Source organism: Nannobrachium achirus, assembly GCF_963921795.1.
Source record: "Nannobrachium achirus genome assembly, chromosome: 22".
Classification (NCBI taxonomy): Eukaryota; Metazoa; Chordata; class Actinopteri; order Myctophiformes; family Myctophidae; genus Nannobrachium; species Nannobrachium achirus.
The window spans coordinates 26,316,278-26,330,659 of record NC_137829.1 but is presented as its reverse complement, the minus strand read 5'-3'; the positions used below and the strand labels follow the sequence as shown (position 1 = coordinate 26,330,659).

Below are 14,382 nucleotides of genomic sequence, written 5' to 3'. Positions count from 1 at the left end.
AATAAAAATGATCTACATTACTTGTCAAAGGTTGTGTACGCGATGCCAAGTGAAATCTATAGAAGGCCTCTTTAGACGTGGAAGAATGGCCCTTATCAAAGGCTATAGCAAGCTTCAGATGGTGGGTTGTGGGGGTTGCAGAGTCTACGCCGTTTGACATGTGAAGCTGAGTTTAATTTGTGGAGAGACTATCTGTTTCTGGGAGTATTTCTAAGATACATTTTTGTTACAACATGTATATGCACAACATGTGCACCACCGCAGTTGCTATGAATTTAAGGGGGTTGGTCTTCCTTTTATAGTGCCACAAAATACCATGAGATAAAAAGGTAAACACCATGTAGCTATTTAATTGCTAATTACATACTGAGATTCTGCACTTACTGAGTAATTAACAAGAACTTTGAATTAAGTTCTAATTTCCGTAGTAGCACCTCATTTTCCCACCGCACCCCAGTATCCTTTTATTGGTTTCAGAGTCTGACATATTCCTGCCCAGGAAATTCTTTTTATATAATGTCTCTGCAGTAAATTTGAATAAGCCATAATATGACTAAATCTATAACATCTAGGATAAACTGTAGTTTCTTATCTTAATTAGAAATGTTATTTACAATGATATTTGAAATTGGTGAACGCCGTAAAATGTAACCGGACCAAGTCCAAAACAGTCGAGAATCAGTTCTGACATAGGATCAGGACAAAGGTGCTTAGGGCAAAACATATAACAAACAGCATAAGTTAACCTATTATGGAACTGTCTTCAAGGAGGTTTAGCCCCCTCCTTAGTGTAAGTCATGGAGTAGCTTTAGTTTATTTGGATAAAAATGATTAAAATTCCATCAAGAGCTAATGGGATCTGGCAATTGAAACAGATTGTGAGCCACAATCTGTTTCAATTACCAGATATCCATTAGCTCACTCTTGCACACTTGTCACAATTTGTGACAAGTGTGCATATTGATTTTGGAACAGGTTATTTATGATATGGTTTATTTAGTTTCAGAGATTCGCAGTAAGACTTGTAATAAGCCAGTGATCTCAAAACTATTATAATTTTTAAATGCATTAAAGGCATACTGTGTAATATTCATTTTAGTAGTCTGTTTTTAGCGACAACCTTTGTTGCACCATTGTCATTACAGCACAGAAGGAGCACTGAAAAACAAATGCTGCAGGGTCCTAAAGCCCAAATATATTTAGGAAAGCAACAGCTCATCGTTGTCAGAAACGTTTATTTATTAACTGCAAAATACATATTTACATTCCCGGTGCCTACATAATTTTGGCATAGTGACCATAACAATGAAGTTGATGTGAATGGCTTTGTGAAAGATGTACCGGTGAAATTTTGTTCAACAGAAAAAGTTAACATGTTATGACTTAGCTAATATTGGTATATCTTTTCAGTGATGGAAATGTTTTTTTGGAGGGTGAAATCTGGCCCATAGCTCTGCTCTAATGGGAATTTAACACCCAGGAACAAATCCACATCAAGTTCTATTTTTCTTCTTCTTCTTTTTTCTGCTGCAACCACTGGGTGGTTTCAGCACAACTTTCAAAGAGTTCATTACTAGCAGACAAATGCAAGCAGCTTAGAATAATTAACATGCATTGCTTTTACCAAGTGAAAAAAGAAAAAAAAGAAACATAGCATGTGTTGAGAGGGGAATTCCAGTATTGTTCCTGTGTGTTTTAAATGAAGTTCAGTACATCACACATGTGTTCCCGACACAAGGCATTGTGTTTTGTAACCTGCTAATGATAGGGTTTAAAGCCTAACATGGGTTTTTGTGGATGCAGTTATATGGATCCTGTTCCATTCAGAGCACACAGCAAAGGTTTATTGTGAATGGCGTGAATGAGTCTCAATATAGGCTTAAATACGCCATGTTTACAGGCAACGGGCTCATAGCACTGTACATCACTGTATTGTTATAACAATACAAATACATGTTGCTAGCACTGTGAGTACACAGACAATATTTCATTGCTTTTGTCTGTTTGACCCCCCCTCCCCCCCCCAACCCCCCAAAAAAGCAGGGGAAAAAAGAAATCCCATTCCTTACCAAACAATAATAAGAAGCGAGCCCACCAGCGGCGTTTCATGGTGGCAGGCGTATGTGTTTGACCCCTGTCGGACCTATATGCCTTTTATTAACACCTGCCTGTTAGAGGAGCGCTGCACGGCGGCTGCGAGCTGATGAGGGAAACCTGGAGCGGGTTCGGCCTGTGTCACTGGCCGTTTGCTGTTTCCATTTCACAGATGATTAATCTCTCTGTGAGGACTTGGGCCGGCGCGGGCGGAGTGTGCGCCGCTCTTCCTGTGCTGTCCCCCGCTGGCTGCACTCTGGCTGCCTGACTAAAAGGCCTTTAGAATTCCTGCGGAGAAAGATGTGCAGAGAGTGAATGCAGCTGGCTGGGGGTCAGTGTGTGGAGCTTTTTCTGCCATTGTGTAATTGAGGCTCTGGCAGGATTTTTTCCCCTTTTTTTCTCCCTCTCTTTCCCCCTCAGTTCTTTCAAAAGGGAGTGTGATTGTGAAGTGCTGCAAGGGTTTGGGGAGGAAAGAGGTGGTAGGGGGAGTGTAGCGGGTGGGGTGGGGTGGGGTAGTTTTTATATGAAGGGGGAGGTTAAGTTGACATGAACAAAAAAGAATGTGTTCTGCTAATTTCTGTGGGGCTGGATCAACAATAATAGGCTCAATTTCTTTATTACAAATTTTTATAACCGCCTCCCTCCCATTTTCCCCACCCGATTCCACTTCCCAGATCTTGTCAAGACCCAGTCCTGCCTGCAGTCTCCATCATCCTCTACTACCTCAGTAATGAATATAGCAAACATATAGGTGGAAATGCCAAATATTTCCTCCAGAAGGAACATGCATAATTAGCACTTTACAAGTGCATATTCAATATGACTGCATTCAGCAGAGAGTGCCTGAGGAAGAGCTAATAATTTACTCATAACTAACCAACTTGCAATTAGTTCCCTGCTCTTTTTCCAATTTTGCCCTCTTGCTATCCTATTCATCAGACAGTCCCTATGGAATATCAGTGTACATAACAATGAGTCTAAGTGAGGCTCCCCAGAAGGCATTTAGTCATGATTTAAAGGAGGGAAGGGGCCCGTGTGCACATGCCATCCCTGTCAAAGCCGGACCTGTCCTCCTGCTTGAATGCGAGCGCAGCCATTGTTCATTTTGGCATCAGGATGCCATGCATTTAGGAAATAATTACCCCATACCCTGCTGGGTTTATATTCTTTTTCATCTCCTTTAATGGCTTCTTGTTCATTCTCTTTTAATCCCAAACAGGACGTAATGTGCAAAATCAAGAGCTGGGTTGTGGATGAAAAGAAACACGTCCGCTACTATCACGATTGGAACGACAAGGAGGTGAGCCTTTGATGTTACACTCAAATTTGTTAATGTGATTTATCGTGTTAAATCTTTTCATCTGGCTTGAAAGTCCAGCTGCTGTATTTTTAAGGGTGTTCTATGCAAATAGAAAGTTAACATGCATGCTGTCTCTTTTTGTGGTGTTTTGAAATTTTATTTCTTTTTTTTATCAAACTAATGACATGTGTCCATGCTGATCTTGGCGCTCCCTGCGGAGCACCAGACCCTAATTTGATTTGTCCTCACTTATCTCTCTGTGCATGGTCCTCAAAGGCTACTTTGGAAAGTTTGGGTCCTTAGTATTTGCCTTCTCTCTGTCACAGATCGAAGTCTTGAACAAATACTTATTTTTGACGTCCAAACCTATGATGTACCTCGTTAACCTCTCGGGGAGAGACTACATCAGGAGAAAGAACAAATGGTAAGGGCTTTAGGAGAAGGGCTTAAGCCAGACAAATCACTGCTTGCCCCTTCTCATGTTCTGCAGATCACCAAGCCTTCCTTTGTTTTCTGTATGTATTTTTGCAGTGATGCTAATCCCCTAAACCTTTGACTGAGTATTTCTGAATATCCGCTTATTAGCAATAACAAACATGCGTGCGTGACGTGTGTGTGTGTGTGTGTGTGTGTGTGTGTGTGTGTGTGTGTGTGTGTGTGTGTGTGTGTGTGTGTGTGTGTGTGTGTGTGTACAGTATGTGTGTGTTTGTGCGTGCGTGCGTGTGTGTGTGTGTGTGTGTGTGTGTGTGTGTGTGTGTGTGTGTGCGCCTGTGCTTGCGTTGTAGTGCAAGGATATGGAAAATGTACTCTATATCCAAGAGTGGTGCACTGACTCCTGTCTCCTGCTGGCTAAATGGCTGTGTCTATGCAAGAGGATCTGCCTGGAGGTGGCACTAAGCAATATCCTAACACAACATCCCTAGCCAAACCCTAGCCAGCCCCCGAACTCTGCACTTCATTAAGCACTTCTTGGCATATGGTCTCCATTTTCCATCAAAAAGAAAAAAAGAAAATCTCATTTCCATATGAAATCAAAGAGGGTGAAGGCTTTAAATGACAAAATAGATAAATAAATAAATAAACACTCCGACCCCGAAGCCAAAAAAGTAATTAATATCATGTGGGGGAGGCCTATAAATCACAGGGATAGTAGTCTTTAAATATTGTGATGTCTAAAATTGCTTTACTTGTTTGGTTTGGTCTGAAGAGAACTCTGGCTTCAAACGTTGGCCCAGGGGCTGAGAATATTAACAGCATGCTTTACAGGCTACACTGTCTGCTCCAGACAGAATCCACATAGATTCCAATAGCAGTCCTTATGTCACAGAGATCATTAAAATGTGCTTATTCCTGATACATGATTTACTGTTCAATGCTTGTATGGCGAGATGGGGATGTTTTTTTTTTTCTCCAGGAGCACACTTATTCATAAGCGCTAAACTGGTCACTAATGACATTGCATGCTCCAAATGATACTTATCCCCCGCCCTCCAGATCTGTGGCATTATGTTGTACAAGAATGTGATATTTCTTCATGAGCAGCTGTTTAGCATGAGTAATGCTCTGATCTGGCCGAAGTCGGAGCAAATCTAGAAGATGGGTGCGAGGCATCCATTATAACATCTGAAAGGCATATTTATCTACAGCCGTTTCGTAAATAACAAAAATCTTGTGGATTGTTGTCACACTTTTCCAATTGCCCTCGAGGGTTTTCGATGTCAAACAGTTCTTCCGGCATTTGTTTTTCACCAATTTACTTGCCGGCATTGTATTAAAAGGGCAGTTGTTTACCTTTGACTGTTAAAATGTTCCTGACATGAAAGTATGACTGTCAGACTGAGAGGGAGGAGGAATATCTCAAGAAGAGAACTCATAAATCAAATGATTCATGACATGTGGAGCATCAGTCATTGGCAGGAAGTTTCTTTTTTTTCTTTTGCGTGTTTCTTTCCCCTCCTTTTTTCAGCTGTACGAAACGCAATAAATCTAGAGAGCGTTTTAAACAGTAGTGCCCAGGTGCCCTGAGGGCCCTGTGTCAAACAATGCTGACATCAAAGTGTTGACGTTTGACAAGTGATGAGTCACTTCCCTTGTCCAGAGAGGAGCTCACACCTGTATGGAGATGATTACAGGTAGATCTGACTGCCCCTAATTGTACAATAAATGCTGCTCTCAGCCCTAATGGCAGCTAGTCTGCAGCAGAGACGCCAGACTTGCCATTTTGCTGTCGCCATGCTCCCGTGTTTTTCCTGCAGCACAGTTGAGATGATGATATGGTTAAGGGCTATTCAAAGCAAACAGCAAGACAAATTGCAATCTCAGCTTTTAATGTGCAGAGGGAACAAAGACGAGAAGTGAGGCAAGTGCGGCAGTTTCATCTGTATCGTTGAGTATACTTTCCCGGGTTGTTTTGCGGGCTCAGTATTTTTCACAGTACAGTCCTATGGTTGCAAATGCAATGCCTTGCACTTCATATCAGCAATTTTAGGCTAGCCATTTGTTGCTTCCAACTTAACCACAGGAACGCTAGCATCCCTATCTGGGCATGTCATAATAGCTGACATCTATACTATAATTTTGCGAATGTCTGTCTGAGTGAGTGAGTGAGTGAGTGTCTGTCTGTCTGTCTGTCTGTCTGTCTGTCTGTCTGTCTGTCTGTCTGAAACAGCGTTTCTCCTCAGTGGCTGGAGCAATTGATCTGAAATCGCATCACAATTAGCATATGAACACACCTAACATAACTGTGAAGCCCGTTTGTCACTTTCACAAATCGTATGCTGTATATTAGCATTTTTATGGTGTATCTACTATCTATTCTGCATCTAGCTTGAGGCTAATCTATTCTGCATCTAGCATGAGGCAACATGTTTAACCAGCTCTCTCTGTGTGTGTGTGTGTGTGTGTGTGTGTGTGTGTGTGTGTGTGTGTGTGTGTGTGTGTGTGTGTGTGTGTGTGTGTGTGTGTGTGTGTGTGTGTGTGTGCAGGCAGGCGGGTGTGTGTGCAGGCGGGTGGGCGGGCGGGCGGGCGGGCTGGGGGGGGACAGTATCTCTGTAGCCATAAACGAAACGGGTTTCTTACATTGATGCTCCTACATCATGCAAGCACCAGTTAAAGTTACTTTCCATCCCTCATATACTGTGTGCACAGTGCACATCCCATAACCCACACACTGCACATCATTTTGGAGCTCATATCTTTGAACGGGTAAGGGCTAGTTTCTGCAAAAGTAGCAGATCCACAAATCCATAAATATATTTTGTAAGTTTGGGTCGCAGGAAGACACAGGATTTCTCATTTGGGTCTCAAGCTGAAAGGGTTTGAGAGACCCTGCTCTAACCTTATCAGGCACAGTTGATATCAGGAGCCTCATCAAACTGAAGTCTCAAAACAAAAAGATGTCCATTGTGTGTACCCTCCTGTTTAGAGTGCAGGCGCCACTACATACCAAGTTGACCTCGTTTAAACAAGAATGCGCAGTATTGGGGTTTAGCAAGCCATCATTAATGGAGGGATCAGAGCAGGACCAGGGCCTCCTTTCATCCCCAGGTTCACTGCTGGAGACAGTACATCATTTACTGTTGAGAGGAGCACATGGCTCCAATCCATATACAGTGCCGTGTACGTGTATGAGAATGCGTCCATGTGCATGTTTGAAGTCTGCGTCGGAGGCGACTCCATGCTCATTTGGATGCTGGCGTAATTGCGGTGTGGAGATCAAAGGCACGCTGGCCGAGTGATGTTCCAGAGGAGACTTTACCGCACGGCCCTCTCCTCTGTGCAGAGGAGGCCGCCTGCTGCTCACTGCTCCCCTCTGCCCCTCCAGCCATGCGCTGCCCCCCTGCACATCCCCGCTCGTAAAAAATGATTAAGGCCGCGTTTGTCATGTGTTTATGACTGAGAGGCATTGCGTGATAGGGAATGGCATCTACAAGAGTCTATCAAGAGGCTTTCTCCTCTCTCTCTCTCTCTCTCTCTCTCTCTCTCTCTCTCTCTCTCTCTCTCTCTCTCTCTCTCTCTCTCTCTCTCTCTCTCACTCTCTCTCACTCGCTCGGCGTCAGTAGGCTGCCTTGAAGACTTTTGGTCTGTGCCGCATAGTTGCTGTGTGAGTTTGGGAGAGGATCATTCATTACGCCACCACTGATGATGATGCGGTGGATGCCGTTCGCCTTGTGTGTTTGCGTGTTTTAACTTGTCACGGGGGAAATAGGCAATTTTACAAGCTGATGTCCTCTGTTTTTATAAACTTTTTAATACATTATTATCAGTTGTGATATCAAATAATGTCATTCCTTCCCGTCCTCACCAGAGAACTAAGAGCAGGCACGTTTTGCAAATGCAACAGACATGCCAGACAATCCTCCTGATTTGCAGGGAAGTTGTTTTTTCCCCTTTCCTTTGATAATGTGCTTTAAAAGTAAATTGGAGCCTCTTAAGTAGGTGTGTTGACCTTTAAGGAAACCGGTAAGCGTGACCTGTCTATGAGTGCCTCTACCAGTCTCTTCTTCCAGTGAGTGTACTGTAGGAACACCTGGATACCTTGCATGTGCTGTAGCTTTTATTAACTGTGTGTGTGTGTGTGTGTGTGTGTGTGTGTGTGTGTGTGTGTGTGTGTGTGTGTGTGTGTGTGTGTGTGTGTGTGTGTGTGTGTGTGTGTGTGTGTGTGTGTGTGTGTGAGAGAGAGAGAGCATGTGTGCGTGCGTCTGTCTGTCTGTCTGTATATCTATGACTATCTACCATATGCCTAGAATGTTAGCTTAAACGTGACGTGTCTCTCAATACATTCGATATATTATGTATGTTATGTTATTTGCATATTGTCTTGTCTTTAGATTTAGGCTGAAAGCTTACAAGATTCCTTGAACCAATTACAGACCACAGTTACTTTCCCAGCCAGTGCAAAGATTCATTTCTTTTCTCTGAACACTTCTGAGAAAAACTGTCGTAAAATTTTCACCCTCAATTAATCCTACTAAATGTGTCTGGGATGGGCTAATTTGGGAAGATCTCCTGCCACATTTGTTTCTGGTTGACTCTCGTAGAGCTCTATGATCTTATGGGTTTGCTGGCAATTCTACAAGACAGCACTGTTAGTGTTTGGTTTGAGCACATCTCGTTGGGTACTTCCAACTGAGGCAAAAAATGGAAAATAATGAAATGTGAGACTCTGTTTGCCAGTACTTTAGTTGGCCTGTAGAAGGAGCTTTAGCAAACGTGTACCATTCTGTAGGTATTCCAGAATGGAGTCAATGCAGAGCAGAAGACCCACCACCTGCAGGACAAAATTATGATTTCCCCCTCTTTCAGAAAAGTATTTAACATTCTTATCCACATTATGATTAGATTTGCTCGGCTTCAATAGCTACTTCTATTTCACCGTTTTTTTTTTCTTTTCTTTTTTTTAAGAAATTATGTGAATTATGTGTTAATACATAATTTAATATATTTATTTTCTTTCATATTTGATCATTTGGATAAACGTCCTGGCCTCCATGTCTGCGTGCCCCTTGAGGGACAGTAGACCCGCTCAGGGGGGGAAGGGCCTATTATGATTCGCTGGGAACCCTTTCATGAAAGCATTCGCTGCAGCTCTCTTCTGCTCTACTCCAAACCATAATTCCCATAAACACAACTGAAACTTTATTGAGTTTAAAACCACTGGCTCCATGCAAGTTCTTTAGGAACTGCCGTCTAGGGAGTCACGGTTTGCCTTTCAAAGCCATATGGGTACAGTAGATATACAATCGCCCGCTGCTCGTCCACTCTCCTCTTGTGTAGTGTAGTGTGGGATCCTGAGGAACACTTTCCCATGGAAAGACATGCTTCCTGCTGCCCACAGCCCATCCTAATGGAAGCCTGTAGCTAGATGTTCAGCAAGCCAGAACAACAGGAGAGGCTGTATACTAGTAAAACTGAACCAGATGTCGCTAATAAAGTCCTGTTGGATCACTAGTCTCGTTATTGACTGTCCCCCAGTCCAGGTAATGAAAGGATGCGGTTGACATGTCACACGTCATCATGTCACTATGTGGATTCCGTAGGGGATGTGACACAGCCTCTATGGCTTTGCTGTGTTCTGACCCTGACCCTGACTTAGGAGTGTCGCCTTTTCTTTATCATAAATACCAAAGCAGATGCCTTTTGTTGCTCCATAACTATAATGATCCTGCAAGATAGTATTTTGTTCCCCAAAAGCTTTGTTGATGTGATAAGGATGATGACCTGTTACACCGCCAGTTGCAGGATGCTAATGTTCAACATATAATGGTCAGATTTATATTTATTTATTCAAAATTCATACAGGATCAAATAAAGCCAAGACAATTGTTTCTCTGTGCAGCTTCCAGTTTGATATTTTAAGTACAGAAGAAATCACACCAGTGTGAAGTGAGTGGAGCTCAGTTCACACTAGAAAATACTGTTCCTGAAGAATTCTGTCATACCTATTTATATTACATATTGTGATATGTAATCCTCAAATCCATTATATTATCCAAACAGAAAATGGAAAATTGCAGAGCTCGCCATTCTGAAATTTTCTCCATTCTAGGAAATGGAGAAATCAAATACTTATTATCCCCACATGGACATACACACAAAGTCACGTAGTGGAGCGGCTAGCACCGCTCACATTTTTTTTTAAAGATTATATTTCTGCATTTCTGCTTAATTCTGATGGAGACAGGAACGGTGAGAAAGAGAGGGATTCGGGCCAGCTGTGGGAAGGATTTACCCCTTGTTTATATATATTCAGTTTTATCAGGTGCACAAGTGGAGCATCCCGAACAAAAACAACTATCAGAGTTTCAAGTCTGGCTAATGACACGTTTTGATAGTATTGGCTGTGTTGAGTTGGGCTGTTTGTTATCTTTGTGGTCAGGTTGTTATAAAAAATGCACATGTCACAAGTGTCATGTTGCACGTGTCCTGCAGCCTGCCAGCTCTAATGAGATAAATAAATACATTTAGTTGTGCCTACATACAGCCCCTGAAAGCTTGTTGAATTGTTGTGAATGGGTGCAAGGATGCGGGATTGCATTGGGGTGGGGAGTGGGCATGATTGGCTGATGTTACATATGTCCTTGATTACCTTCCTGCTGCTTTTATTCTAATAAGTGACATTCTTTGTACTCCGTTGGACAGCTAGACAGTCTGACACACGATGAGAATAAATATTGCATGTGGTAGACATTAAGCTGTCATCCTGGCAAAAAGGAGAGATGGAGAATTCCATGCGGCATTCTGCTGCGCTACACTTTGCCTGCTCTTGTCACAATTGTCACATCTTGATGACTCCCCCCCCCCCCCTCTCTCTCTCTGTCACACACACACACACACACACACACACACACACACACACACACACACACACACACACACACACCCCATATAGAGAATTATTTTGGGTGATCAATCTGGGGGATTGCCGTTTTGATTCCCGATGATTGTCTTCTCGCTTTCTTTTCCTCGTCTTTTTTCCTTTTCCTGAACAATACTTAAACACCCTTTTTAATTAGTATTAGTATTATTTGAGTGACAGAAATAGCTAAAATAGCAGCTCAACAAGCTCACAAAGTGTCATGTGAGCCTGTAGATCAGCTATTTTTGCTGTGTCCTAAGATAGTAGGAGGTATATAGGACTTAAGTGGTTAAACTAGGACTACTCGGATGATGTGTCCTCTGCTGTTGCCATGATGACAAAAGTGGGAATTATTACGTCCATCATGTGCCAAATCAACACAGATTTGAGTTCGTGTCAAGGATTCTGTCTTTGGAAAAGTAGTGGGTGCACCAGGAGACAAAGAAAGTTGTTAAAGAAAAAGGCCTGCTAGCGTGTCCTTGTGGTGTGTTTGAGAGAGTATGCACCATGATGCACTTAATTAAAGCTGCTCCCATTGTGACTGCACTGGCTTTTGTTTCCCACTGCTCCTGCCTGCTCTGAAGAGTGAAAGAAGTTCACAATATTGGCAGTAGTGCGTGCGTGCGTGCGTGCGTGCGTGCGTGCGTGCATTCGTGCATTCGTGCATGTGTGTTTGTGTTCACAGAGGCACTTGTGAATTTCTGGGTCTAGTATGTGTCTACAAATGCGTGTGCCTGTCCGTGTCTGCATGTGCATGCCTGCGCACGATAGTGTGTACCTCTCTGCGTGCTAGAGAGAGCGTGCATGTCGTTCATTCATTCATTTGTTCGTGTGTGTGTGTGTGTGTGTGTGTGTGTGTGTGTGTGTGTGTGTGTGTGTGTGTGTGTGTGTGTGTGTGTGTGTGCATAGTTGCTGCCTCTGTCTAGAGAGGCTGCTGTGTGCGATGCCTTTCTATCCGGCAGTGGCCGCAGGGAGCAGAGAGCGTCTGCACTCATGTCCTCTCAGGAGCCTCACCACTGGGAGGATGAAAAGCGTCCCACAGAGCCCCTGACTTCCCAGCCTCAAAAGCCACCATGAGCTCATACCTCTCGTTTCTGTCCCCTTTCCTTCGAGGAAGGGGAGGGGAGGGGAGGGGGTCAGGATGCTGTGTGCCACAGCGACTGTGAGGGGACACACAAGCAAACCCCCAGGTTTATTACTGGACGACTCGGTGCCTACTAGCGTTGCAGGCCGGGCCGATGCTCCGTCACACGGGGGCTGATATAACCCAGTTCAGGTGCTGAGCCGGTTATTTTGGCTGCCTGTCCACCAGTGGGCGGGTCAGTAATGAATTTGGGAGAGCTGGTAGTGGATTACTCCTTGGGCCTGTCGGCATTCAATTGCATCTGAAAGGAGGAGCTCAGAGTGGAGGCGCTGGGCTGTTTTTGTCCAACAGCTTTTATAGGCTTACCTGGCTAAGTACCGACGATAAAGCCTCGCCTGTATGAATACGCGGCAGTGGCAGGCCCAGGTCATTGGCTCAGGTATCTGCACCTGTACTTCTGGAACTCCCATTGTTTCCTCCACCGGAGTCGTTTAAGCAGATCAAAGCTCTGTAAAAAAAAAAGAAAAGAAAAAAAAAGCCTAGGGTAGCCCCAGGCATGCGGAAACACAGGAATTATTCCCCCTTCAGGATTCCCACACAAAAAAAGACAAATAGACAAGCCCCAGAGGGTGGCCCCTGTGGGACAGCTCCATTCAAACCCACTCTGTTGTGGAAGCTCCCTTTGTTTTTGATCGGTTGTCATTATTCCCCCATATATTGTGCTTTTAATTGGACTTATGATAAGTGCTGTAGGCGTAAAATCTTACAAGCTGCTCTCTAAAGCTGTTTTTTCTGGTGGTAAAATAAACAGGTTGAGTAGTGATTGAAACAGACTAATGCATCTATAGCTTCCGCTCATTTTAGAATACCCTTAGTAATTACTCTTAAATGTGTAAATGTTGGGTAACGACATGCTTTAAAAGAAATTGCTACTTTTATTTGGTTTTGAAATATTCTTTCCTTCCTGAATTGAGACCAGCAAAAAGCAGCACAAACATGGCTTGTTCCTCTGTCTTGTTTGAGCCTTTTAAGCTGGTGAATGATTAGCAGAAATAATGTCCCTGTCACCCTTAATCACATTAAAACGTGGTTAACATTTAATTTTTCCCACTTGATATGCAAGAATTTCCACTAGATTTGCAGCAAAGGCCATTGGAATTCCATTACAAAAAGAATAAAAATTTCAGGCATCATTTGTTCAGAGAAGAATATGTAGACCAGAAAGTGCTGAATCTTTCTATTAACAGAGCGGTGAGAGATGGCACTTGATGCTGGGACATAATGGAAGAGTGACAAGACACGCGTATGCATGCACGTGTGCACACACACGCACGCGAGGCGTGTGGATTTTCTGTTACTCATACTTTAAATATCCTTTTTTTATGCTGTAAATTACACAAATTAGAATCAATAATGTCAGGTTATCTCATACAGTATAATGCAGATGATCTTACATAAAAATAACAGCAAATTGGATATTAGAGCTAGTTTATATTATACTGTATATACACAGTCAAATGTAATGTCTTTTTAATTAAGAATTTAAATAATTTAACTCTTAAATATTTGTTTACACACAAATTGACATTGAAGATTTTACTGTGTACAATGCATACATTTCTGACATCATAGAGTGAGTCTAGATCAGATTTTTGGTGGGACTCTGGGGCACAATGCCTCCTTATTAAAGCCCAAACAAGGACCTGCTCAATAACGGTTCCAATTCATTATTCAGGAATTCATGCATTGCTATGATGTAAAGATGAATAAATAAATAAATACGTCTGCAGTAGGTTTTACACTTTATGTAATTCTATGTTCCCACTCACAATTTCATACACATAATTGGAAGAGGTATAAATACAAATTGCAAAGTGGCATGACTAGACAGTAGTGAGGCCTAACTGAATTGGTTTTGGAAGTCATGTTGACGGAGCATCAAAGCTCTTAATTGACAGTGCTTTGTTTCCGGAGTTGAGGGAAGGGGGTGTATCATGTTCCTCTGGCAAGGTGTTTGTCTGGTCCTGTGTCACTCAGTGCAAGGACCTGGAGACCCCCATGCTCATTTACTGCTCACGTTCTCCATCTCGCCTTCACATTATTAAAATCATTCCTCAGCCTTCTACCAAGAGCCTCTTTGTTACTTGGCTGGCTCGGCTCAGCTCTGTCAAGTCTTCACCAATTACAGTCTCAGGTACAATGGTCTATTCACAGGATCACAGCCCTTGACTGGTGTGGGGAGAGTGATTTGTGAATCATTATTCAGCCGCCTGTAGAGAACGCGATACCTGAGGAATGCAAATAACATGCCACCGAATAGACAGCTATGCTCCTAAAAGTGACAAACTACAGCTGTTATTATCTCAGATTGGATTCTTTTCCCCTCTTGGAGAGCCAGTTATCTCGTCCGCTTTCAAGTTCTCCGTTTTGACTAAATGTATTTGATTTTTCTCTGTTTTTTTATTATTCTAATTTTTTGTCCTTTGTGAGATTATGAGATGTGGCAAGAAGTGTATTGCAGCTGCCTCAGCTCTGCATGTATACGAC

At 42.9% G+C, this 14,382-nt stretch overlaps 1 protein-coding gene across 1 annotated transcript in view; it reads left to right on the top strand.

Annotated features, from left to right (window-relative positions):
* Nucleotides 1-14,382, top strand: part of LOC308307406 (obg-like ATPase 1) — a gene marked incomplete at both ends in the record, with an annotated part of 41,328 nt that overhangs the window by 18,845 nt on the left and 8,101 nt on the right. Inside the window, 2 exon segments of the mRNA XM_080752666.1 lie at nucleotides 3,314-3,394; nucleotides 3,721-3,818. Of these exon segments, the coding sequence (XP_080608792.1) occupies nucleotides 3,314-3,394; nucleotides 3,721-3,818 (179 nt within the window).